Source organism: Odocoileus virginianus, chromosome 19 (assembly GCF_023699985.2).
Source record: "Odocoileus virginianus isolate 20LAN1187 ecotype Illinois chromosome 19, Ovbor_1.2, whole genome shotgun sequence".
NCBI classification, from domain to species: Eukaryota; Metazoa; Chordata; class Mammalia; order Artiodactyla; family Cervidae; genus Odocoileus; species Odocoileus virginianus.
This window is the reverse complement of record NC_069692.1, coordinates 50,126,608-50,154,370: the sequence shown is the minus strand read 5'-3', so window position 1 is coordinate 50,154,370 and position 27,763 is coordinate 50,126,608. Positions and strand designations below refer to the sequence as shown.

Here is a 27,763-nt window from a genome sequence, read left to right as displayed (position 1 = left end):
ATTATCTTGTGTAACAGAGTTGACACATAACTTGACAAAAATGTTCCTCAGTGTGATGAAATAATGTTCCACTTTAACCCAGGAATCTAATGAGATACCTGAGTAGCTACAAGTTATAGGTAAGCATTCATTTCACAGAGAAATCACTTTATATTGTGATGAATGTGAATATTTAGCACAAGATTAAAATGAACATATGTAAACAAATTGGGCTGTTTGTTCCTATCTCCCATTCTCCCTTTAAAAAGCTCTAAACTGCATACAGTTTTCTTCCCTATATACTAATTCTAGGAGTGAGAACAGTCCAACAAACCAGAGAGCCATTTTGCTTTTAACCCTCATATTGCATTTCCTTATGGGTAACATTCCTATGTCTGGTTTCCAGGAAGCCTCGTTCCAAACTCATCATGGTGAATGGGAAGCAGGTGTGTGCCCTGTTTCACCAAACCTTGACTGGCAATCTCTACAGACCTTTGCACAAATGCAGGGTTATTTTTGTGTTTGTTTTTAAAAGTTAACATTTACCATATATTGACTTTGGGGTAAAGAAATTGTTTACCTAAAATAAATAAGCTGCCAAATATTTCTCCAGCAAAGATGAATTTATTCAGAATCAGCAGCATATTGCAATTCAGGGTCTGCCACCACGGTGAGACATGTGCAAGTTCCCTCATGGCAAGAGAAAGAAACCCTTTTATAGAAGGAAAAGGAAGGTCGGAGGGCTGGAGTGAACAAATCGTCCATGGCTTTGCATTGGCTGAGTCCTTGCCAGGAAAGAAGAGACTTTTCTCTTTCTTGTTGAGCTCTGATATCATCACCAAGTGTGAGAGTTCCTCTTCTGGTCTACCCCCTCTACTTAAGTCAGGTTTCAGTTTGTGAATTTTTTATAGCATCATCAAATGGAACATTCTGTAGCTACACAGCATGGTTCCTTAGGTTTCATGGCATTTTTTGAACTACTTTTTTTTTTTATATTTATCGTAAGGCTTAATTTAGACCCCATTCCTAGCAAAAGTATAAGATTTGCTGTTTCAATGGTTTTGAAGTTTGTAGTTAATTTCTCAATATTTACCATTTGATGTGTTCCAAGCTATTTATTGTGGTTCCAGGTAGAATGATACAGTTTCTGATACTAAGGACCTGAGAGCTGAGTAGGGGTGAGACAGGCTTCAGTAAACCCACTGTACAGCATGTGATTTGCTATAAATGCCCTCCAGCCATGGAGAGTCCCAGCATCCTAGAGGCGAGAGGTGAAGGAAGGTTTCACAGAGGAGATGACATCTGACCAACGCAGAAGGGAGAAGGAAGGACAGCATTAGCAAAGGCACAGAGACGTGCATGTGCACAATGGATTTGAAAATCTTCAGTTCAGGTTTGTTCCAGTTGTCAGCGGGGGCTAGTTGGAGTGTTAGCTTGATAATAAATGACCATGTCTGGTAGCTGATCTGGGTTCTCAGCAGCCCTTGAACACTGTCGACAGACTGCTTGACTAGGTACTGAGTTCCTCCTGATTCAGATCTATTTTATTTTCATGGTAGGCCAAAGAGACCACCTTTATATTGTTGAGCCATGGATTCTATTCCAGAGCTCCACCGTACTTGTGGAAGGAATTTCTGGCAAAGATCAACCTAAAAAGTGACTGAAACAACAACCAGACTGGTAACATTAGCTCTACAGACTTGACTTCCAAATCTGTTGAGGTTTAAAATTAAGACGAATATTCTCCGGTGAGCCCTAAGGATGACTGTGGGGGCATATGCTATGTGTTAAAAAAGAAATAAGCTTCCTTTCCCTATAAAAGTTGCCCTGGAATCACCCATGTTTTAATTTCAAAAAGAAGGCATACATGTCTCAAAAGAAAGTATATCGCCTCAAAGATGTTTCTTAATTACAAATGGAAAAAGTGGGGAAGTCTGGTAGATGCAGCCTGAACCAAGTGATTGGAGTTAACTTCACCAGTAATAAGACCTATATACCTCATGTACTTTTCTGAAGCAGTGTACCAAGTTAGACAAAACATCACTTCTGTCACATTCCTGTCAAAAATGCACAGCCTCAATCTACTGTTTAGAAAATGTACACACATCTAAATTGAGGGACATTCTGAAAAGTAAGTGGGCAGTACTCTTCACAGTGGCCAGGATCACAGAGACAAAGGATGAGAACTGACAGACCGGAGACAGGATAACTAAATGCAGGGCTGAATCCTAGATGGGATGGTCCATCACAGGAAGGGCGTTAGGGGTACAAGTGCTGAGTGCTGAATAAGCTTTGCAGACCAGTATGTTCTCATAGCATAGAAATAGTACGTTCTAATGTTAATTTCATGATTCAGGTTAATTTCATGTGGTTGTGTCAGATGAACATATTAGGCAAAGCTGGGTGAAGGATAAACAGGAAATCTATGGGAAAAAAAGAAGTCTGTGTACGTTTTGCAACTTTTTATGTCTAAAAGTATTTCAAAATAAAATGCTAAAGGGAGAGAATAAATAAACTATGATTCTTCCCATTTCTTTTTATTCTTAGTCCTGGCTTCAAAGGTTTCCCAGGTGGCTCAGTGGTAAAGAATCTCTGCCAGTGCAGGAGACACAGGTTTGATCCCTGGGTCAGGAAGATTCCCTGGAGGAGGAAATGGCATGTGTGTGTGTGCATGCGTGCATGCATGTGTGTGTGTGTGTGTATATACATTTTGTTCAACTTTTTAATCTTATAAGATGTCTATTGCTTTCAAAAGTTAGGCATTTTCTTTTCAGGAAAATGCTGGCTAAACTCAAGCTTTTTTTGCTTGAACAAAGGATTATAAAACCTACAAGAGACCTAATATATCCTCTCATTAAACATTTTAAAGACTTATGGAAGAAAAGTACAAAAAAAGCAAACAATCATAATAGGATTTATTAGTGGTGGTTTTTGTTACTGATTTAAAGACCTCCTCCCACAATTAAAACAAAATTTTTGTCATTTCTTATTAGAGGAGACGTGTGGGTAGCTGTCTTTTACAACACACTGAAATAAATTTCTTAGGACTCAATAATACTCAAGCAGAATGTTGCCTACACATTAATTCTTTTTCACAGTTGACCTAGATTGTTAAAATAAATTTAAATCTCCTGAACTGATTTATCTGTCTTGACTTTCTAGAATACAAAGATTATATGCAAAATATTCTACTGGCAAAGGAGATTATATTAGAAATAAATGTATATTCTGCCCTTCATATTTTTAAGCTGTTGCTAAATATTGACCTTAGTTTAAGTATTATAATGATTTTGGTGACAGTATCTTTCTCATCTTCCCCAAAGTATCGTAAATGCCTGACAATAGTAGACACTGTATTTAAGTGGGTGGATGGATGAGAGGCCCTAGGCCAAAGAATTGGCTTGATTGAGAGGCTCTAATGGGTCTAAACAGAACTACTTTACATCCTCAAAGACTACTGCCTGGGACATTTGCATTTGAATACCCAGAAGTAGTGAGAAAATTTGCTTCCTCTGTTTCAAGATTGAGGTTCCAATCAAGAGGCTAAGTGATTTGAAGGGATTTTAATACCTTGTTAAGGGAAGAGCGGGGCTTGCTGGGGTTATGGTGGTGCAGCCACCCTACCTCATCCACGCCTGCTCAGGTCCGACAGAGGCAGGCACAGAGGTGAGTGACCTCTGTCAACTGTGTGTGCAATGCCTGGTGAGCCTGGGGCTGCGTGAATGTCCGCCGTGAAAGACCAGAGGACAGGGAAAACCTTGGGATATGGAGTACTCTGAGCAAAGGATTTCCAAGCACATATAAAAGGAAGCCTCTGTGGTTGCCAGTTCTGTGTCAATAGAAAAATAACCTAGAAAGCCCTAGAACAGTTCCATGGAGTCCCAAGGTATAAAGAATCTGTGTGGACAGAATAACTAGGAAGAATCCATCTGAAAGTGGCTGTGTTTAGATTTCGGGGCCAGGGGATCCAAGGGCTTTGATGTTTAGTGGTCTTCAGTGGGATGATGGAATCAGCTGTCAGTCAACAGAGGAACTGCAGGTCCTCAGGTTTAGAGTTGGGACAGCACAGAACAGCCAGCTTCATAAGGAAGCCGCAGTCTGTTTTGTCCTGGAACCAGGAAGGGCCTCACTGAAAAGGCCACGGCACTCAAGGAGCACAGTCCAGCTTCCTGGAACAAGAAGGGTGCATAAATCTTCACACCTCGCAGCCACTCTGGATGCAGTCCAGCCAGCCCTCAGCTTCTCTGAGTCCCGTGTGGCTGTAGATACCGTGTCCAGAAGGTTCTTTCTAAAGACTCGGTCCTCATCAGCACAGAGAAAGCCTCTGAGACTGCATGAGTGCTGGAAGCAGCCTGCAAAGGCTTGTCAGCAAGGTGTCCAAGGCCAGTCTGCCACAGTGGCTGGTCTCACCCCTACTGTCTCAGAGACATCTGCTCCGTGATTGCGCTTAAAACTTAGGGGGAAAGTCTATGAAGCAATAGAGTGCACGCAGAATACAACTGGGAAAACCCAGCCTTGAGCATCTGGTTTTTTTTTCCCCTGTCGCTTATTCCTGAGTGTGGCAGGCATAGATTACCTCCAACCAGTAGCATGGCTGGTGAGGAAGGCTGTGGGATGCAGCAGGAAGGCAGTGATTTGTTCACAATGGCCTGGCAGAAAGACAAGGGAGGCAGGGTTCACCCACCATCCATGAGCTGCAGGAATGGATCTCAGCATTGGCCCCGCAGGGCCTTTGATTTGGCTGAAAGAGGCCTGGCGACACAGATGATTTGGCGTTAGCATGTGTCCTCTATGCTGCTGGGTTGATTCAAAAACCAACTTGCTTCTCATCACAACTCCCTTGGCCATTGGGTGGGAGAGAGTCCTCTGTCCTTGAGTCTTCCCTGAGGAGTATCTGAAAGTGAGATTTGAATCTGGGAGAATTAAGAGTAGTTAATTAAAGAAATTCAAAGGCTAAGCCCTTCTCCCCATGTGCTGGTTTGCAGCTGCATAGTTGCTTAGTGTTAGTTAGCTTAGTTAGTTGCTTAGTTACTTAGTATTAGTTACCTTAGTTAGTCGCTTAGTTAGCTTAGTTACTTAGTGTTAGTTGCTCAGTTGTGTCTGACTCTTTGTGGCCCCATGGACTGTAGCCCACTAGGCTCCTCTGTCCATGGCATTCTCCAGGCAAGAATACTGGAGTAGGTAGCCATTCCCTTCTCCAGGGGATCTTCCCAACCCAGGGAGCTTAACCCGCATTTTCTGCATGCAGACAAATTCTTTGTCAGCTGGGCCACCAGGGAAGCCCTGGAATACATAGGTATTTAGTTTCAAATAGGAATTCAAGGTCTCCGATACCTAGGAGATGGTCTGAGACACTTCTTTTTGCACTTAACATTAATATCTTTTGGTGTAAGTGTAAAAACCTTATCTCCTTAAAAAAAAAAAAAAAGGATCAAGGTCTTTCAAATATTATATTGCAAAAGAAGCAGCGATTGTTAAATTAATATGAACTTTTCTGTCCAAAATGGTCCATAAGTACTTGTCCTTGAATGTTTGAACCCATTAACATCAAGACTGAGTCTTGTACAAATGGGGGTTGCTCTTATTTTAAATAACAGTCCATTCTAAGAATCCATTAGTAATAATTTTCCATCTCTAAAGCCCCATTTGTGTCAGCATTCTGTCTACACCGCAGCCCTGGGTAGTTGGTGTCCTGGTGTAGATGTATGAACAAGACTCTATTTTATCTGTATTTTGGCTCTGGGTAGCAGTGAACATTTCCTAAAAGATATGGAAGAAAGTGAACTCACAAGGATTTGAATAAATAAGTTACCATAAGATATCTGTACTCAGAACCTGAAAGAAATCATACTGAACTCCTGGGATATAGACATGGGATTCCAAAAGCAAGTTCTCACTCTCCTTCCTCTTCTTTTGGGCTTGACTTTCCATAGAGAATCTCTTGCTGTCAGAGGAGGCTTTGTTTGGCAAGACTGGTAGCAAAAGAAGCCTAATTAAGTGAAGACAACTCAGGAAGGGAGGAGGTAGCCCTCAGCAGATACAGTTGGAGTCTACAGGGATTTGCAAGGTCTCCCACAAGAGATTTTCTGTACATTTACTGGGTTCTTAAATATTTTCCCAAACCGGTTCGTGGAATACCATTACTCTTACTTGGGAGTGACATTGTTTCTATCAGCATTTGTCTCAGGTGTCCAGAAACCACCTTACCAATGTAAAACCACTGCTCCAGACTGTTTTTATTATACTTTCTAGGGCTGTGTTTGAACCTGTGTCTGTCCCCCTGAGAGGCCACAGTTAAACCCTAGAACATTGAAGATAACATATAATGGCCTGAGTTAGAGAAGTTTTAATGTAGCTAATCTGTTTCTTTGTTTTAGAATTGCAATCTTGGAAACTGTACAAAGTGAATTTTATGTGCCATTCTGAGAATGAGCAGTCTTCATACCAGTCTTCCCAGCTGCATCCTCAATAGGAACAATGCTGCTTTCCTGGAGCCTTCTATGTATCCTAGATACTTGGCTACAAAAATAGGTAGTTTGTATTGTGGAGCATTATGTTGAAGTTCTCTTCGGAGAACTTGGAGTCTTCTTCTCCAGATGATATTTCTTCAGTGGCAGATACCATGTGACAACTATTCTTCATAAAATCAGTCAACTATATATGGCAGACATCTCTGTGCTTTAAGTTTTTGTTTATTTATTTAATTTTTAATATCCTTGACTGGGGCTTAAAGGAAAAAAGGAAAGCTGAAGGATACAATGAACACACCTGGAGTCTGCAACTTTGCTAAAAGATTATGTAACTCATGGGTAAACTGTGCGTAGTGTCCTTGGTTTTATGCCCGAATCAGTAAGCAAAATTTAAAATAGTGGTTGAACTACTTCAATACCTATGTGCATTATTAATGTTCACATCTTTAGAGATAACTAGAGCTATGCGTTCTTGTCACTAAGAAATAAATGTTAAAATTCCCTGAGATTCTGGAGCCTTTATCTAATAAGAATATAAGAAATACTGTGCTATACGTGTAACATGCATTATAGTAATGGGTCTGCAGTAGTCAGAAATGAGATATGAAGACAGGAGATGCAACTCGAGTTTTATATTAGTGATGTTATATTAATTATGACAGAGAAGGCTTTCCTATTACAGGCTTCATTTTTCAGATGCTTGAAACTTTCCCATAGGGATTTTTCTCATGACATTTTTTTGCCTAGTAATGAAAACAGGAGATTGGTTTTTAATGTTTTTGAAAGATTTTATCTAGGAGTAAAAGTGGTTTTTTAAAACATTTTTAAGTTACTTTGTATTCTGAAACCTCAAACCAAATAGCTTTTTAATGACCTTCACACTTGTCTCCAGTGAAGAAGTTTAGTGCCTTTAGTGTGTGAGGCAAAGTTTGATTTACAAATAATTAAATTACCAGCATCACCCAATGCTTCCTCTTCGAGTTGCCGTGTTTCCAAATAGCAGTTGCCCACTGCACTTTGCAAATGAGGGGAAACTGCATTTAGTTGGTCAGTAACTGAAAATTAGCCACTTCTAAAATGTGTGTGGTAGATACAGTTTTTGTACCTATTAAAAAAGAAGCCAGAGCTGAAAACTAGTTGTTGGATTCTGACATGGCCCCTTTGAATATAAGTGAGCTCTGCTGACAAAGGAGAGAGCAGTATCAGCTAAAACAGTGGCCTGTGTGATCTCCTTCTGTTTAAAAATCTCACAAAGACAGAATCACTTCATGCTCTGAGCTCAACAGATTGAGTTCCACTCAGGAGACAAATGGTTGAGATCCAAAACACGAAAGGTCTTGACTGCTCATTAAAATGTTAATTATGCAATGGAGGGTTCAGGGCTGTCCTTCAACCATGAATTTTCACATCTCAACCTATTAATGTATGAAGAACCCATAGTACCAGCAGAATCACAGCATAAGAGAAAGATAGTACACACTTATTTAAGTATATGCATTTAAGTACATTGAAGTACATATACATTTAAGTATATTTCTTTAAATGCCAATCTTTGGAGAAATGAATTCATGCACTTCTTCCCCTTTATCACCAGCTCACTCGCCACACCATTTCATACTCTAACTGGGTTACAGAGTTTTGAAATTTTCTTAACTGGGAGTGCAAGTGGACAGGCCACATATTTGTCTTCACTTTAGACAGTGTGTACCATTTAGCCTCTGAAATCTCTATAACCTATACTGTGCAGAGCACAAAAAAGGCATTAAAACATTTTATATAAATTTACAAATGAGTGAGATTAAAGAAAAATTTCATATTCTCTAAATTACAAAAGTCAGTATTTTATGGTGTTTAAATCAGCACTGAAAATGCCTTAATTTCACCTCCCCATGAATTCATAAAATACCATTCTTTCACATTTTATGTCAGAATTTAAAAATCAACTTACATATTAAGTATAATTAAGCACTGAACTTTAAAAAGCCACATTACATGATTCATACAAAGCCACTCCTGCCTCTTTACCATCCTTTCTGCTTGTGCTGTGACCGAGAAACTAAGCACGGGCTTCCATCTCTTCTCTCCGGTCACGATGACACACAGTCAGGAGTGGTCAGCTTGGCAAAGGCCTGGCCAGGTGGGTGATTCAGGATGTTTTGGGAACAACGCTTTCCCTGTGAACTCTGGTCAGCAGTAGAAGTCTTCTATCCTAACATCCTTTTGTTTTGTGAGGGGTGGGTAATCTATAGCCTCGCACAAAAGAGATCTATCTTCAAATTCCCATAAAGCCAGAATTTTATAGAAATTACTACAGTTTTGTAATTTTACACATTATTCTTCTTGACCATACTTATCAGGGCATTTGTTTTAAATATTCATGATTTCCAGAGAGACTAGTTTGAATGGGAGGTTTCCATTAATAATTTCTTGGCAGTGTTTAGGAGATAGAAAGATCACATCCTTTGCGTTTCATTTAAGGATTTGACATGGCTTCTTTCCCTGGTTGTATGTACATATTTTGTCTTGATGTTTCATTAGCCACCTGAGACTTAAAAATAATATGTAACTTATCTATTGGCCGTGTGATTCTGTGATCATAAAGAGATTTGCTAATTCAGGGTTCTGTTTTTAATTCTTAAGGTCTTTACAGTATCAAAAAATTCATGAAAAAATCAGTTCATATCATCTCTTTTCTTCTTCACAGAGGACATTAATTACTTTACGTCTTTTAGCTTTGGGTCTTCCAAACCAGGACTCTGAAGCCTGGAAATTTTATGATGCCATGACAAGAGCAATAATCCTTGATGGATAATCTTGTTCATGTCACATGACTCCTCTGATATGGTTTTCTTGTTGGTAAAATGATACATGTCATCATTGTGATGATACACAACATTTATATAAAGCATTTAACTTTCAGAAAAGTATTTTTGTTCCCACTAATAATGCTTGGGCAATATAGCCACTAAATAAATGGCTCAGGAGTAAAGAATCCACATGCAGTACTGGAGATGCAGGAGACCTGGATTCAATCCCTGGGTCACAAAGATCCCCTGGAGGAGGGCATGCCCACCCACTCTGGTATTCTTGCTAGGAAAATCCCAAGGACAAAGGAGCCTGGCAAGCTATGCTCCATGGGGTCACAAAGAGCTGGACACAGCTGAGCAGACCGAGGACAACGATGTCTATTATCTTCTGTGTTTTCAACAGCAATCCCCAAACGATAGATAGAACATGCAATTGTTTTACTTTATCAGGGAAGATCCTGAGTCCCAATTTAGGCTAAGAATTTCCTCCAGATAACAAGACTATGCTGGTGCTGAAATCAGAAACCATGATTCCTGTTGCCACATCTGTGACTTTAAAAAACAAAAACAATACAACTATGCGGGACAAGGACATTGGTTTTCCCATTAAGTCTATAAATGATATAAAAGGGGGGAAAACTGGCAAGCTCTTTTGAAACTGGTCACAAGTAAATTCTAAGTGTAATCTTAATTAGAGGGGGAAAAGAACAGATGAAAAGAATATTTACTGAAGCCATATTACAGAGTTTTATTTGGTACAAGAACTCATCTCTGTCATCAAGTAGGCACAAGACGTTTTCAGCTTGGTTTTCATTGAGTGAGATTTTTCACTGCAATGCTGAGATATTGATTTGTTTGTAAAGATTTCAGTAGTTGCAAATGAGTGGAATTGGGGGCTGATGCAAAATTAGTGTGTTGGTTGAATAAATGTATGACCAGGAACCAATGGCAACCCGTTCCAGTACTCTTGCCTGAAAAATCCCATGGATGGAGAAACCTGGTGGGCTACAGTCCATGGAGTCGCAAAGAGTCGGACACAACTGAGCGACTTCACTTTCACTTTTCAGGAACCACTTGGTTGAGGTTAACAGATTATTTTCTTAGTTTATGTTTTAATCAAATTCAGTTTTTTCAGAGATTAGGTAATTTCATGGACACATGTTTATACATATTAATAATTTGTTCTGCCACTCCAGTAATTTTTATTTCCTCTCTACTAATATTCAGGTTCCCTAATTGCACATAATACACTGGGTAAGTGAGCAGAGAAACAGCCCTAATATGCAGGGCTCCCTTTCTCAGAGTTCTGAGAATATTGTACCACCCAGATAGTCACTTTGACTATATATATATATATATATATATATATATCTCTCAGTGAATTTTTTTTTTCATTTTTTGTGTAGGCAATCAATGATGAATCATAATTTTTGATGTATGATTAATCTAATAATTAAAATTTCTGTTTCTTGGAAATAATAATTCTGATATTAAAAAACATATTTCTAGCTTTGTCCCAGAATTAATGCGTCAGAATTTTGAGTGAATTAAGCTCTCACTCATAAGTGATGCTTCAGTTTCATGTCTAAACAGTAAATTTTTGAGAACTGGTCTTCCAATTTGGATTAACATTGCAGGCATGTGTTCCAGTTTTTAACTTGGAAAACAGCTGACCTGTGACCCAGTGCCAAAAGCATGACTAGACCAGTTTACACCCAAACCATATCATAATTATAATCTCAAATATAATAGGATTTTAAAAAGTTATGTAATACAAACTGCCTTAGACTCTTACTCAGTGATTCTGCTGTTGAATTTTTTTTTTTTTAAACCAGGATTTCCACATATAGAAAAACTATTGTACCTTTTGCAGTGTTTTATGAACTGTTTTTGGTTGATAATTTTTTAACAGCATGGTGATTTGACTTCAAGGTGCTAGGAACTCTAAGAATTCACAACACTTATCTTCTTATCCCAAAATATGTAGCATAAATTTCCAGGATAAACAGCAGACCTTCACTTGCAAGCACAGGACTGCATGCTCTCTTATAAATTGTCTCTTTTTTAATGGATGTTCTGCAAAACAGTAATAACTGGATGTCCTGGCTAAAGCTTCAAGATGACCATTGTAAGTCAGTGGTTAAATATCAATTTGCAAACTCTGTTTTATCACTATAAATCTGGATAGATTATTTACATAACTTTAGCAAAAGTTTACATAATATTACACCTCCTTGGTAGATAGTGAAAAGTAATAAAACTAAATATTGGTTTATGAGCCCAGTCATTATTAATTCAATTCAATGTGCCATAATGCTACTTTAGTTTAAGAGAAAATATTTATATACTACAAAATGACTTGAGAATAAAAGACTTGGATAATCCATTTAATATTGAAACTCTTATATTCCTGAGTCACACATTAATTCATGTACATATTGAAAGCTATATATATATATAAATTTTTCTTAAAATTGTCCTTTTAGCTTTCTGGTAAGGGGACTTCAAAGTATAAAAGTACTTACAAAGAGATATTCATTTTTTATAAGTAAAGACTATGAAAGAATTAATCTTATGGTAATCATATGTTAGCTTGCTCTTATTTCACATAATTTTTTTGAATTACAAAAGAATTTTTTGTTATATAGGTAATATAGTAATGGGAGAAATACAAAGGTACAAAAAATATAAAGAAGCAGTAAATAATACTTATAATTCAATACCCTGAAGCAACCACTGTAATTAATTTGTCAAATATACATTTAGTCTTTTTTATATGTGTATTTTACATATTGGGATTAATCCTCTGCAGAACGAAACAAAAGCCATTAGAATCAGGAAATGAGCAATTTAGTTGGATACACAGAACTGCTTTGTGTCCAGATTATCTGAGAACTAGTGGGGAAAGGAACTTATGTTTAAATCTGCTCTGTTTTATTTCAGTAATACTTCTGTTTCAGGGTTGTACACTCAGCTGTTTTAGATTATATCAGACTAAAAACTGGTTACTAACCTAGATAAACAGTTTTGTTTTGTTTTTTGAGGGATGAAAATATCCAAATAGAATGAATTGTCTTGTGATTTTGTGATTAACTCACCCTCAGTGGTTCAAGGAATGTTTAAGTATTTTAAAAAGAAATGCAGAGAAAAATCATTTCTAAGAGCTTTCCTTACCCACACCCTAGAATGACTTTGGAAATCTTTCTTAAATAGTTATAGATAGAACTAAATTGTCTTTTTGCTATTTTAGTAGACATACCATACATAATTTATCAATAAACTAAAATATATTAAAGCAGGCCTCTTTAGTCCCATTCAGAATTAGAACTCCATATCCCAAAATGGTCTCACTCTCTCTTTTTACTTCTGTCCATTGCTTCTGCTCTTGTCTCTTTTTTTTTTTTCTTTTAAATTTGTCTAAACAAATTTTGGGGAAATTTCTGAGGACAAAAAAGGCTTAAAATGATATCAATGAGATTTTATTCTTGAATGTTCTTTCATTTTATTGACAGGAATAGTACTTTTCCCCTTGGAGTTTCAGTCAATTTTTTTTTTTTCCTTCTTTCTTTTGAATTCCAACACTGAATCAAATTTGGAACCTCTGTTTCAACAAATTGTGGAACCTCTGTTGGGTCTTCCTGGTGGCTCAAACAGTAAAGAATCCACCTGCAATGTAGGAGACCTGGGTTTGATTCCCCGGTTGGGAAAATCCCCTGGAGAAGAGAATGGCAACCTGCTCCAGTATTCTTTCCTGGAGAATTCCATGAACAGAGGAACCTGGCGGGCTCATGGGTTCTCAAAGAGTTGGACATGACTGAATGACTAACATTCTTTCACCATTGCTACATCCTATCAGAATCATCTCCCACTGAACCATTAAGGTCTGTGTTGGAAGACATTAGGAGATTTATTCCTACCTCAAATTAAAAATATAATTAATAAAATTTTATGTTTATACATTGACTCGCATGCAATCTTTTTTCTTCTATTGCTAAACTCTTTGATATCACCGGCTTCCTTTTTAACTTCCAGAAATCTAGTCTCCATCTGAGCCCTCTGCTAAAATCATTCTCTCAAATGTTCTTAATGGCCTTTGTGCCCACAGTGACCATTCTCAACACAATTCTTTTTATTCTCTTAATTATTTTCCCTTTCCAGTCACTTTTTCATGAAATCCTTCCCACATATTTTCTGTGAGATTTTTAATAATTAATTTAATTAAATTAATTAGACATACAGATGATACCACTCTAATGGCAGAAAGAGAACTAAGGAACCTCTTGATGAGGGTGAAAAAGGAGAGTGAAAAAGTGTTGGCCTAAAACTCAACATTGAAAAAACTAAGATGATGGCATCCGGTTCCATCACTTCATGGCAAATAGATGGAGGAAAAGTGGAAACAGTGATATTTTATTTTCTTGGGCTCCAAAATCAGTGAAGACAATAACTGAAGCCATGAAATTAAAAGACATTTGCTCTTTGGAAGAAAAGCTATGACAAACCTAGACAGCATATTACAAACCAGAGGCATCACTTTGTGACAAATGGCCATCTAGTCAGTTATGGTTTTTCCAGTAGGCATGGTAAGATGTGAGAGCAGGACCTTAAAGAAGACTGGTTGCCGAAGAATTCACGTTTTTCAACTGTGGTGCTGGAGAAGATTCATGAGAGACCCTTGGTCAGCAAGGAGATCAAACTGGTCAGTCCTAAAAGAAATCAGTCCTGACTATTCATTGGAAGGACTGATGCTGAATCTGAAGCGCCAATAGTTTGGTCACCTGATGCGAAGAGCCAACTCATTGAGAAAGACCTTAATGCTTGGGAAAATTTGAAGGCAGGAGGAGAAGGGGGAGACAGAGGATGAGATGATTGGATGGCATCACGGACACAGTGGACATCAGTTTGAGCATACTGCAGGAGATTGTGAAATTCAAGGAAGACTGGCATGCTGCAGTCCATGGGGTCACAAAGAATTTGACACAACTTAGCGACTGAACAACAGCATTGCTTTACAGTGTTGTATTAATTTCTGCTGTACAGCAAAGTGAACGAGTTAGACATAAACATATATCCATTCTTTTTTAGATTATTTTCTCATAGAGGCCCCTTCAGAGTATTAAGGAGTGAGTTCCCTGTGCTATAGAGAAGGTCTTTGTTGGTTATCTATTTTATGTACAGTAGTGTGTGTATGTCCATCTGAATTTCCAAGTATTGTCCTCTCTTCCTTCCCCCTTCATAATCTTCAATTTGTTTTCTACATCTGTGACTCTATTTCTGTTTCGTAAATAAGTTCATTTGTACCATTTTTTTTATATTCCACATACAATATTTCTCTTTGTCCGAGTGACGCACTGAGATTTCAGTTCCCAAAACGGTGACCTTTCTGAGTACTCCCTTGAATGTTCTTAGCTCGAGCTGTGCACTTGCCTGTCTCCGCCTCACTGGAAGAACTGAGGGATGGGAATCTGCTCTGAAGGTATACGGGCTCAGGCTTAGCTCCTGGTGTAGCTCTGCACCAGCGGGATGGCGTGAGGAATGTCACCATCTCTTGGTGACATTTATTTATTTTAAACATATATAATAAGGACAAAGGTAGGCATCCACCGTTACATGGACCATAGGCAGATGGAGATATCCAGGCACCTTCCAACTGTGGGCTTTTTTCTGTCTCCAGGGCCCTCATGATCCTGGATGGAGGCATTGAGTCTCTTTGTCAATACTAGCAACCTTGATATTTCATTTTAGGATTTCTTTGTAAATGTGTTTAAAGTATCCACCACAGCACCTAACATTGGATAGACACTCAATAAATGTTAGCTGTTATTTTCATTAGCATGATTATTTTTATTTGCCTATTGACTAATTAATGATGGCACCTTGCATATTTTAACCTTTAATTATTAATGCATCATGGTGAAGATATTTATACATATTTATAAGCCAGTAGATTGATTCCCTTAATGGTTTTACTTCCCATACTCCTTTCTACTCTCAGGGATTCCAGTTTACAAAATGGCAAAAAAAGATACTACTTTTCCCCTTTTTAATTGTTTTTCTTTTTGCTCTGGGTGTGTAAGAGTTCCTTATGTATTTGACATATTAACTCCTTATCATTTATGTGGCTCGAGAGTAGTTTTTCCCATTCTGCTGGCTGCCAATTCACTCTCTTGCTTCCTTTGTTAGGCAGAATTTTTTTTTCATCTACTTGTCATTTTTTTTGCTTTTGTTGCTTATACTTTGGAAATCGTGGTTGCCAGCAGCTGGGAGAGGAGGAAATGGAGTTTCTGTTCTGTGGGGTAAAGTTTCAGTTATCCAAGATGAGTAAGTTCCAGAGATCTGTGTACGACATTCGGGCTATTGTCAGCTGTATATTCCGTGCCTTGCATGCTAACTGTTCTTACCACAGTTTTAAACATAAGTAAATCAACAAATGCCATTACTGGAAATAAAACTGATGCTACCATTCTTATAAATGATATTCAGTCAAGAGCAACAACAAGAGCAACATATTCTTGAATTTAATGTGTGACGAAATGACAATGACACTACACCTGCAAAATAATTACCACTGAAGCTCTCAAGCTCCAAAAGGCAAAGTGGAAATCTGTATGGCCATAACATAATCTAGCACAGTGTTTGAATGTCTTTGAAGATTAATATTTGTTGAGAAATGAAGTAATGAGGTCAGAAAGTCCAGCCACTCTAGGTCAAAATCTACACCAAAATCAACAAATCAAAAATACAACAAAATCAACAAATATTTATCGAGCACCTGCTATGTGTCAAGCTCTGTTTAGGATCTTAGAAGACTGAAATGAATGCATAGATATCACTATTCTCTGGAAGTTTGCATTCTAGTAAGCAAAGACAGGAAAAAAGTGAATTAAAAAGTGCATGCATAAATGTGTTAGATGTAGTAAGTGCTACAGGCAGCAGTAGACCAATAAGGTCAAGAGCAGGGCATGTAGGAAAGTAATGATGGGTAACGCATCATTTCCTGTATAACAAACCACCTCAAATCTTAGTGGCGTAGAAAGCAATCATGTTGCTGTTAATAATTCTGTGATTCAGCTCTTTGATTGAGTTCAGCTAGTTGGTTCTTCTGCAGTTTTGTCTGGTGTCATTCACCAGGCTACAGTAAACTAACAGCTCTGCTTAGGGATGGATGACCTAATACGGCCTCACTCACATACCTGGTGGTTGGTGCTGGTCTGTCACCCTTCGTGAAGCCAGACTGTGCCACCCCACATGAAAGCAGAATTTCAGGATGATGAGGCTGGAAACTGTAAGAACTTTTGAGCCCTCAGTTCAAACAGATCACTTTCACTGCATTTTTCTGACCAAATCAAGTCACAGGCTTACCACGATTCACAGCAAGAGGAAGGAAAACCTCCACCTCTTGATGAGAAAAACTGTATAGGAGTTAAGCTAACTTTAGCCTACTACAGAGGGGGAGTTGCTATGTTAAGTTGGATAGCCAGTGACGTCTCTGGAAGGATGACATAAAGGCAAAGACCTATGTGATGTGAGAGAATCGGCAACATGACTGTCTTTGAAGAGTGCATTTTGGACCCTGAGAATTGACAGCACAAAAATGCCACGGTGAGGAAACAACAAGCTTACAGGCATTGTCTTTCACTCCATGTGAGATGAGAAGAACCACGGAGAGAGTTTTGAACAGAGCTACATGAGTGCACATATGTGTCAATAGGATCTCTGGTTGCTGTGTTGAAATGGAACTTGAGGGTAGATAGCAAGGAAGGAACAGGGAGCCCAATAATGGTATTTATCTGGAGAAAAAATGATAGTGCCTTAAAATGGAAGGGCAGTACTGGAAGAGTTTTCTGGAACAATTTGTAAAACTAATCAGATAGAAAACATTTTTGGTTGTGCAGTCGTTACAACCAGAAGGTCAACTTTCCTAGGAAAGAAAATGTTAGGTTTCTTTTTGTATGTGTCTTCCACTTTGGTATTTGAAAAACACTCACTAAATACTTACTGACTAGTTAGTGAAGACTTAGGCCTTACTGCTAGATTGAGCATAATCACTGCAGGATGCCAAATCTTTCAGAATTTATCATCAGATGATGTTTAACGACCTTAAGCAAATAGATAAGCCTATTAAGATCCATTGATGCTCTTCAGATTGCATTTCTATGATATGCTGAAGGGCAGCAGATGATTTAGAGCTAAGACATTCTGTCTGGGTCCAAAAGTATTAAAAAAAAAAATCCATCCCTTGAAATATAAATAATTGTTAAATTAACTGAGCAAAATATTGTCACTAAGTCCTTACTAAGTGAAAACTGGTATGTCGCTGATTCAAATTCATACAGGACACAGTTCTCAAAAGCACTGACATTTTATTGTGGCATGGGGAGTGTTCATTTTGTAAATAAAGTAAGAAAGGTGAATTTATCAACTAATGTTCCAGTGGTGGATAGAAAGCATGAATGGGCACAGAGAAGTGCTGGGAAAATCTAAGTGTAGAGTGTTCCTGGAACTAGCTCATATCTAGGTGGAACATTCTTAAAGAGATGGGAATACCAGATCACCTGACCTGCCTCCTGAGAAACCTGTATGCAGGTCAAGAAGCAACAGTTAGAAATGGACATGGAACAACAGACTGGTTCCACATCAGGAAAGGAGTACATCAAGGCTGTATATTGTCACCCTGCTTATTTAACTTATATGCAGAGTACATCATGAGAAATGCTGGGCTGGAGGAAGCACAAGCTGGAATCAAGATTGCTGGGAGAAATATCAATAACCTCAGATATGCAGATGACACCACCCTTATGATAGAAAGCGAAGAAGAACTAAAGAGCCTCTTGATGAATGTGAAAGAGGAGAGTGAAAAAGTTGGCTTAAAACTCAACATTCAGAAAACTAAGATCATGGCATCCAGTCCCATCACTTCATGGCAAATAGATGGGGAAACAATGGAAACAGTGAGAGACTTATTTTGGGGCACTCCAAAATCACTGCAGATGTTGACTGCAGCCATGAAATTAAAAGATGCTTGCTCCTCAGAAGAAAAGCTATGACCAACCTAGACAGCATATTAAAAAGCAGAGACATTACTTTGCCACCAAAGGTCTGCCTAGTCAATGCTATGGTTTATCCAGTAGTCATGTATGGATATGAGAGTTGGACTATAAAGAAAGCTGAGTGCCAAAGAATTGATGCTTTTGAACTGTGGTGTTGGAGAAGACTCTTGAGAGCCCCTTGGACAGTAAGGAGATCAAATCAGTCAACCCTAAAGGAAATCAGTCCTGAATATTCATTGGAAGGATTGATGCTGAAGCTGAAACTCCAATATTTTGGCCACTTGATGCAAAGAACTTACTCCTTGGAAAAGACCCTGATGCTGGGAAAGATTGAAGGCAGGAGGAGAAGGGGACAACAGAAGATGAGATAGTTCGTTGGCATCACCAACTCAATGGACATGAGTTTGGGTGGACTTCAGGAGTTGGTGATGGACAGGGAAGCCTGGCGTGTTGCCGTCCATGGGGCCACAAAGAGTTGGACATGACTGAGCGACTGAACTGAACTGAAGTGAAAAATTGGGATTCTGCTGGTTTTTAAGGTATGGAGGAGTCACTTGTAATTTCAGGTTCAGTAGTGAATGATAAGTGTTGTTCCTTCCTGTCGCAGAGTACTCACTCCTAAATTTCATGACAGTGAATGAAATATTAATGCTTTATGTTTTTATTCTTTTTATGGTAAAAAATGATTTATATAGGTATGTGTATACTAGTATATAATACTATATGCAGCCATTATGATAATTTACATATATATATATATATTTCACTTAAAAAACAATATGAACACAACAGTTTGATAATCTATCTTTAGCTAAATTCATCCACTGATAAATCATACTTTCTAAAAACCACTACACACAGGCCGCATTATTTTCGAGTGTAGGTAACATGACACGCAGACCTTATACTTCATAGGACTGTTCATTACATTCTGTTTAAAACAGGTTACATCTAAAATTTAGTATTGAAAAAAGTCTCTAGAAATGAGAGAGACAACCTTGTGTCTCACTCTGTGCCTTCAACAAGCTTCCTAAATTCACTGCACTTCACTTTCCTCATCTGTAAAAGTAAGTGTTTGGGATAGATCAGTGCTTCTCAACCTTGACTGCATATCAGAATCATCTGGGGAAAAGAAATAATTCCAGGCCCCACCTCAGACTTTAATTTTTAAAGGTCTCCAAATGGCTTTAATATACAATAAGTGTTGAAAACCAATTGGCTAGGTGATCACTAAAGTTAGTTCTCACAAAACTTCCTAATTTTATGAATCACTGCGTTCTGACACAGCAATAGTTGATAGAGACAACAAATTTGTCAGTATTTCCAATGTCCTGGAAACTAGATTGCCTTCAAGACTGTTTCTGCTCAAAACTGAGAACATTTCCTTATCTGTACTCCAAAATTTCTGTATTACGAGAATAATTTATAGAAAGAGACATATATAATTATTCATTCAAGGTGTAGCATATACATTGAAAGTGATACAGATTCACCTAGTTCTTAGACATTAATGACTGCTATGACTGGGAAACACTTTCCTTCAGTGCACATACGTTTTAAAGACAGTGTACTCAGAAGTTATGTATTAAATTTTTAAGAAGTGATATTGTAGCTATTTTGATTTTGAATAAATTGACCATCAAAATCCTGAGATTTTATAATAAAGCTCCTAAAGTGTATCACTTATTCATGATAAACACTTTACACGTTGATGTACCGTGAAGCAGTATAAACAGTTTATAAAAGACTGATTTGAGAGGAATATTTAGCTGTATTGGTATTTCAAAAGATACAAGTTTGCTTTCTTGACACAGTTTTGAAATGTGTCACTGTAAGTTTTTGCTATCAAGTTTTTTGCTAACAGCTTTTCATTGGAGCGAACGGATAATCTTTTTCCTTAATCTTAAATGCTAAAGAATATAATTGTATGCTGTATTATTTAATTCTCCCGTGAAATCAAGAACCCAACAATGAATTCAGATTCAGAGAAATATCATATAAACTCTTAGAAAATTGAGAAAGGCCTCAAATAAGTCGTAAGCTGGGAAGTAATAGATTTGGGGTCTTATATTTTCACAGAATTCTGTGCTTGTGAGTATGTACTTTTGAGTACTTGGGACAGGCACTTTTTTCTTCTTTTAGCCAGCCTAATAATAGGAAGAAGGAAAAGAGGTACAGATGACAGCTAATGGCTAACATGGGTGAATGTAGATGTAGCCAACAAAGAACGTGCTAGTTATATGAAATTTCTGCAGGCCTAGTTATTTGGAAAACTTTTGAAAAAAAAATTAGCATCCAGAAAAGACACTATGAAAAAAAAGATGTGATTTTTCAGTATCGCCATTTTGTGTTTGTTTCTGACATCCTCAGTCTGTGAGTCTTATTATATCTTTAATGTTCATACATATTTCATTGTATTCGCTTGCCCCATTGATGACAAGGTACACTTAATAACTAAGAATAATTCACAGTTATACCATTAATCGTGGCATGCAAATCTCTGAAATTAGAAGAATAATGTGACTGCTGGAATAGTCCACGTGTTTTAAAACCTTGTTCTGTGCAGACAAGGAAGCTGTTTTGCTTCACATTATCTCTACCGCCATAACAGTTTGTTTTACAAGGTCTCCCTGAAATCAATCAGACACATGTGCCATGCTTTCAAAGAATTTTGTACAGTCGGAATGGCTATTTGAAAATACAGGTGACATATATTATAGTTTTTGTAATAATAGTAATGTGTATGCTAGTGATTTTATAATATCAAGAGATTTTTATGAAAGAATATAAAGTTTAACATCTGATGGCATCACACTCAACTCTTGGAAGTAAGTATAGAAGTTGATAGTTACCCCTCACCTATCAAAATTTTCACTCCTACCCATCTGATCATATTCTGGTGTTCTGCCATCAGATGCATTATTTTGTGTTTTATGACTGTGTTAAGCTGAAGAGAACACATCAAACTATACTCAGTCATTTTTATTATCTTAGTTTAATCAGATAAAGTCAACAAAGGGATAATAATTCCAAAGAAAACTAAGGACAGAGGTTATGTAACCTTAAGAAGGGACCCATCAAAAGGGGTCCAGTGAGATTAGAAACATTTCATGCTTGGGGGGAATTAAAGATTAAAAAATGGAAACCAGTGTCACTTACTTCCCAGTTTGCCTGGAGCTGGATCAGGTCAGCACTACATCATTGTACAGAGCAAAGTAAATTGACCTACTTTTCTAAAGATGTCATATAAAATTTACATGATCTTCAGAGGATAGCAACATTATATTGAACATAGACTATATCTGACAGTCAAAGGTTAGTGATAGCTAACATTTTCTTGAGTAAACAAGCTTTCACTACCTAAATGTAAACATGCCACTTTGTCTCATATGAGGTCTTATTTGCAGTACAGTTTTGTTCCTGGTTAAGACTTTGTTTTGGTTTATTGTTCATAGCTACATAATGTGAAAAGTGTATATATTGGACTCCATCTTGAGAGCAGAAATACTTCTTTCCAGGATAAATAAGCTGTTATCCAGGATGAATAATGCAATGTTATGCTTTAAAAATTGTCAGATTCTCTTAAATGTATCATTCTTCTTTAAACTTTAATCTACTGAGATAAACATTTTTTATTTGGCCTTAACTGTTTGTCACAAGAAGATAAGATATAAGAGACAGACAATCAATTATATATATATATATATATTGCATGGTTCTATGACATCATGAGAAAGAAAAGAATCTACCAAATTTTTAAGTGACTCATATTAGCTGGCTAATACTTAGAAGTACTTGGATAAACTTAGTCATAATTTTTATGTGCCTCTTCCCAAATATAGTCTATTCTTTCTCTTTAAAAAAAGTTGTAACTAACAGTATTTTGAGTCATGAATATTAATGACATCAAATCAATATTAAAATAAAATTAATAAATGTTAAACAGATATTGCATCTAAATACAAAAATAGGGATAGTGTGAATTATATTCTACAACTCAACCTGGAGGTCCAACTATCACAGTGAAACCTCTGTCATTGAAATACCTCAGAAATAGACTGCATTCATATTTAGCCCAATAGCTTTAGGCATTCAGAGATATAGAGTAGGTGAAATAAAAAGTACCTTATCAAAATTAACATCAAGCCATGTGTTCTGCTTCTGGAGTTTGAGAGTCATTTTTAACATAGATAGTAACTTGGTTTGAAATTTAAGCACTCACATACACACAGGTTTGCTAGTTGGAGAGTTTCCATGCCTGGGGGAGGGGAGGTGACAATTGGTGCATTCAGTATATAACACGTGTAATGATAATCAAGTTGATTGGTTGAACTCCGTAGCTATTTTTTTTTTTTCTTTTCTGCCTCTTCTTGTGGAGTAGTTCAGTCGGGGGTGGAAGGATTCTCCCCCTTCTTTACCCCCCTCAAGTAGGCGTAGGTTGATACCATTTTTATTGTTCTGCTGGGGTGGGAAATAAACCATATGCTTTAGAATTTTGAATGGCTACACCAAAGGGAACATTGAAGCAGGCCCTCTTTCCCCTTTCCTACCAGACTTTGAGGTGGAGTTATTCTTCTAAATGTTGTAGCAGACTCCAGGTTAGCTTAATACTTAATGCCCCACCCCGGGAAGAGAGGTGGGTGGGGATGGGGGGAGCAATGTCAAGGGCTTCAGAGGAGCTCGGGCTGAGTGAAGTGTGGAGTGGGAAGCTTCTGTCTGAGACCCACCCCTCCCCTGGATACCAGGCAAAGGCAATGAGAGTCGGAACCAGCTGATGCCGCTGCTGCTGCTGCTGCTTCCCATTTCCAGGGTGAAATTTTCACAGCAGCTAATTCTAAGGGGAGGAAAAAAAAAAAATCCCTAACCAACAGCGGAGAAGATTCTATCACCCAACACGAGCTATCTAACCTTTTAGGCAGGCTTTTCAGAGAAATCCTCGTTTTAAAAGCCAACATTCAGGATCCAAAAATACGGGACGGGAATCAGAGCTGGTCTGAAATGTGAAAAGCCTCTTTACACTCTGAGTGTTTGAAACGATCCGATGAGCATAGGAAGTGGCTGCCAACGCTCTGGCGGCTGCTCGTGCCGCCGCCGCTGCCGCCGTTCCGCGCAGAGGGCTGGACAGAGTCAGTGCCGGTTTCAGCACCTCCGGCGCTGGACAGCTCTCTGCACGCTGCACCGCCGCCCGCCTGCTTCCTCCAAACACTCTCGCTTTGCCTTACTGGAGATGCATCTAAATTACGTCCTGTTCAACAACAAGTAGATTTTTTTTTTTTTCCTTTTTCCTGTGCGGGAATTACAGTAGACGATTCTCTCAATTAAACTGCATTTTCTTCTTTACGGAATTGGCCGTCAGGCGTATTTATCCCGATCTTCCCCCCACACTTTGCAGGAACGATTCTTTGGGAACGTGGTCCACCCAGGGATGTAAAACTGTGCTTACCGATGCATCCCATACGAAATGCTTATGTGATCGTCTCTCTACCTTCGCCATTTTGGCTCAGCAACCTAGAGAAATAGTAAGTAACAAAGGGAAAACACGGCTTTAATGCAAAGGCAGGGACGTTGTGGAGAGTGTTTCTCCAGGGAACTGCATTTTAAATGGGGAAATGGAAAATGTTGCAGGGTGGCAAAATTGGGTTCGTCTCCTCCTTAGCTACAGTGGCTTGGTGAAATGAATTCTAGTTGGTGTGCTATAACTAAATTCTACTCAATTTTATGTCTTCTAACTTGAAATTTCTGCAGTATAGTTTTAAGCATGTAGTACAATCATATTGCTAATATGCTGCAAACTTTCAAATAAAAATAATTGTCAGCTTAACCTTTTATTTTAGAACTCGAAATCTGTTCTGGGGAATTTGTAAGGATACTGTTAGTAGTAGAATGAAGACCCCAGACACTATAGCCAAACACATTGCATATCTGCATTGGATATTTTCAGTACAGGTTTTCTGGGATGTCCTTGGATATTTATTTTTAAAACATTAAATGAAGTTTTAGTGAAAGTATGGACTATCAGAAACTGTAAAATCATTCCTTAGAAGTATATAGATTTGCAAAACTAGTTTCTGAAGCAGGCAGCTATATGAACTGTCTGAAAGAAAAACAGTATCCTCATCAAAGGTATTTTGAAAAATTGTTTCAGAAATTGAAATGGTGAGAAATAATTATTAAAATAAATGTGACTTTCTTTCTAAATCTGGCCTAAATATGCATCACTGTTACTTATTTTGATAACAAAAAATATCTATAAAATTCATTGTGCCTATCTAAGGTTTGGAACACACTTGATCTTAAAGTACATTTCTTTAAACTTCCAATACTATAAATATGAAAAAAACAGTAGATTTTACTAGTTAGTACCATGTTAGTGTCTGAAGAAAGAAATCTCTCAAATCAGTGACTGCTTGTGATCTTTATACATTTTTTTAAAAATATAAGGTTTTATTTTTCAAGGTCATATATTTTAAAAATGATATTGACTGTGAAAATTAACTCTATATTTTGTCCACAGAAAAAAGAATCACAAAACATATTCTAGGTCTTATATCTGAAATTTTATTTTCTTCTATATTCTAGGAGGCCAAGCTACTGAAATTAAATGAAAGAATACTTGACTTAAAGCAAAGTTGTCAAAAGTCAGAAAGTTTGAACATTTTTCAATATCTAGTTACCAGATTTGTATAACATAATGCCTTGTAAATAGGAGGATAAAGGTACATTTCGCTAAAAACGCATATTGTGAAATAACTGAACTGTAGTTAGTTGAAGAAAAATGAATACTGCTTCAAATATCAGCTAGAGAAAATTTAACGTGTTAATGCTGTCCAAGTTGTAACTTTAGTGATTTATTTTAGAAAGCAATAAGTGGGTATATGCCACAATCAAGCACTGAAAACTCTTAAGGCCTTCATTACTTCACAGTGGGAGAGAGGGAGCAGCTAGAATTAGTCATTTTAGGGGTTGAGAATATGTGAACAGAGTGGTTACTGGGTAATTATCTGGTTACTATAACAACTATATTGGCTATTTTTGAGTGTTAGGATAGTTTGGTTGAGTTTAGAAGTTATTTTCATTTATTTTAAAAATCCTCTCTCTCTCTCTCTCTATTTTGTGTGTTCTTTTTTTTGATTTGCAGATCATGGAATCCTCCAATACACCTTCAGTTACCCTAATCGTGGGCAGTGGCCTTTCCTGCTTGGCGTTGGTCACCCTAGCAGTGGTCTATGCCGCGTTATGGAGGTATGTAATCAGTTAGCACACTTCAAATGGAATGCTGTTATTCAGAGTTAAATCAGACTGTGATAGCTATTACATGTCTCATGTTTTCTTGATTTATTGGCAAAAGTACCTTTAAAACAGCTATAATTGCTTTGATTGAACTATAATAGATGAACTCAAAAGTGCTAAGTAAGTGTTTACTTAATTTTCTTCTCTGTATTTTCCTATGATAAGAAAATAAACGAAGCATACACACACACACACACACACACACGCACACACACACACTCAAGTCAGATGATGGTAGTCTTCAACAAGTTGCTTATGCCCAAGTATTCTTAATACCCCAAATTCAGTCTATGTGCGGTTTCTATTTATCCCAACTGCTATTGAGTTTGAGAGTTTAATTGATACAGTCAAATTAATTTCTCTGTTATAGAAATATGGTCTACAAATTCTTGTTTTAAACACATACAATGTGTCCTGTACAATGAGTAAAATCTTCTATAATATTAATATATTAACATAATAGATACCATAAAGCTTTAGAAAAGGTTTCTTGGTTGAATGTTTCCAATAAGTCAGATTTTGACAAACTGATTAAAAGAAGTCAGAAAAAATACATAGACAAGAGGAAGTGATTGAAAAATACTGTTCTATAATACCTGAAATTGCATCTACTTGATATTATGTGAAAATATAGTGTTTTCCTAAGATTTGTTCTTATTCTATTAATGAGAATATTAGACTTGTAAGGTTTATTGTGTCTACTGACATATTGTTAGCTAGTGTGTAACCAAACTTCCCAATAAATTTTTAAATGTTAAACATTATTATTTCCATTTTTATTAGTTAAAAATATTCTAAAAACAGTTGCTATATTAGTAAATAGATAATTACATATTATTATTTGAATATTTGAAATATTAAAATTGCAAAGATTGCCAGCCCTAGTATGTACTTATCTTTTACTTAATATAAAAAAAATTCTGTCCAGAAGTTAATTATAATTTATTAAGGAAAGGTCATTTGATTGACCTCTGTTTTTGGAAAAAAAAATGTTCTCTGTTACATTTTTTACTCTTTTGAAGACAAAAGTTAATTGTCCAGGATATTATATTGTCAAAGATATTAAAATTTTTATGCTTCATACAAAACTAAGTATTTATACATTCTTGGTCTGTTGGTGCAGATATGTAACAGAAGTTCTGCCTTCCCATGAAGGGTAGTAAGGTGCTAAGAAAGACAATCTAATAATGTATAATCAGTCTTATGAAATGAAAGAGATGCTTGGTCTAGGCATGGCATAGTAGACAGTAGGATCCTGGGTTCAGGGCTCAGTCGATCAGGCATTGTCCTGATAATACAAGAGCAAGACAGGCAGAGACTGGAAAGAAGCCTTTCTCTCCCACAGTTGCCTAAAAGATTCTTCTAAGGAAACGAGGCAGTGTTTACAGGCCAGGATACTAGGTAATAGTATCACAGTTCATCAATAGCATCATAATTCATACTCACTGAGATATTCAGGACTAAGTTCCATTTCTCATTACTTAGAGTTCAGCCACCAATTCCCCCTTTTCTTCACACCTCAACAGATGTGGCTAATGCTAGCACAAACACTGCTGGTATAAATGATATAAGAAGTTTATCCAAGAAGTACGGGATTAATTAGTCCCTAGTAAAGTTTTCTATAATACAGAAAATCCAGGAAAATCACCTACTATAAGAGTTTTCTCCAACTGCAAGTATCTACCCAGTTTTGACATGACACTTAGAAGTATAAAAGACACTCCCCAGAAACAATATAAATTTGAATTCCTAACAGTTAGTGGCCATCAACTCATTGTCTACAGGTAGAAGAATTGAAATAATATTAATAATTTGATAGAAGTTTCAAGATTCAAAAGCTATTGATATTAAGTGGCTCTTGTAGCATGAATGCTCAGGATCGTACTGCCTTTTTTTCTAATTAAGAGATTTATAATTTTTGCTTTTCTAATGATGTATAAAATGTGTGAACATAAAAATTATTTTATATATAATTACTACTTTGAAATTTGTTGGTGTCTCATATAGTTTATCAGAAATGTTAATCAAAAAAATGAATCCACTGTGACGTTCTCTCCACCTACAAATATATTCTGTGGAGTTATGTTGTTACATCAAAGAGCAACTGAGCGTGTCCTTTCAGCCCATATATTGAAATGATGCACTCACAAATTTTGCTTAAAACATA

At 37.2% G+C, this 27,763-nt stretch overlaps 1 protein-coding gene across 3 annotated transcripts in view; it reads left to right on the top strand.

The window, feature by feature from the left end:
• The window catches only part of ADGRB3 (adhesion G protein-coupled receptor B3), an 856,417-nt gene that overhangs the window by 662,975 nt on the left and 165,679 nt on the right, over positions 1-27,763 (top strand). For all 3 annotated transcript variants that reach the window (XM_070450225.1, XM_070450226.1, XM_020897092.2), the window contains 2 exons: positions 23,699-23,825; positions 25,445-25,548. In XM_070450225.1, the coding sequence (XP_070306326.1) occupies positions 23,699-23,825; positions 25,445-25,548 (231 nt within the window). The remainder of the gene's footprint in view (positions 1-23,698; positions 23,826-25,444; positions 25,549-27,763) is intronic.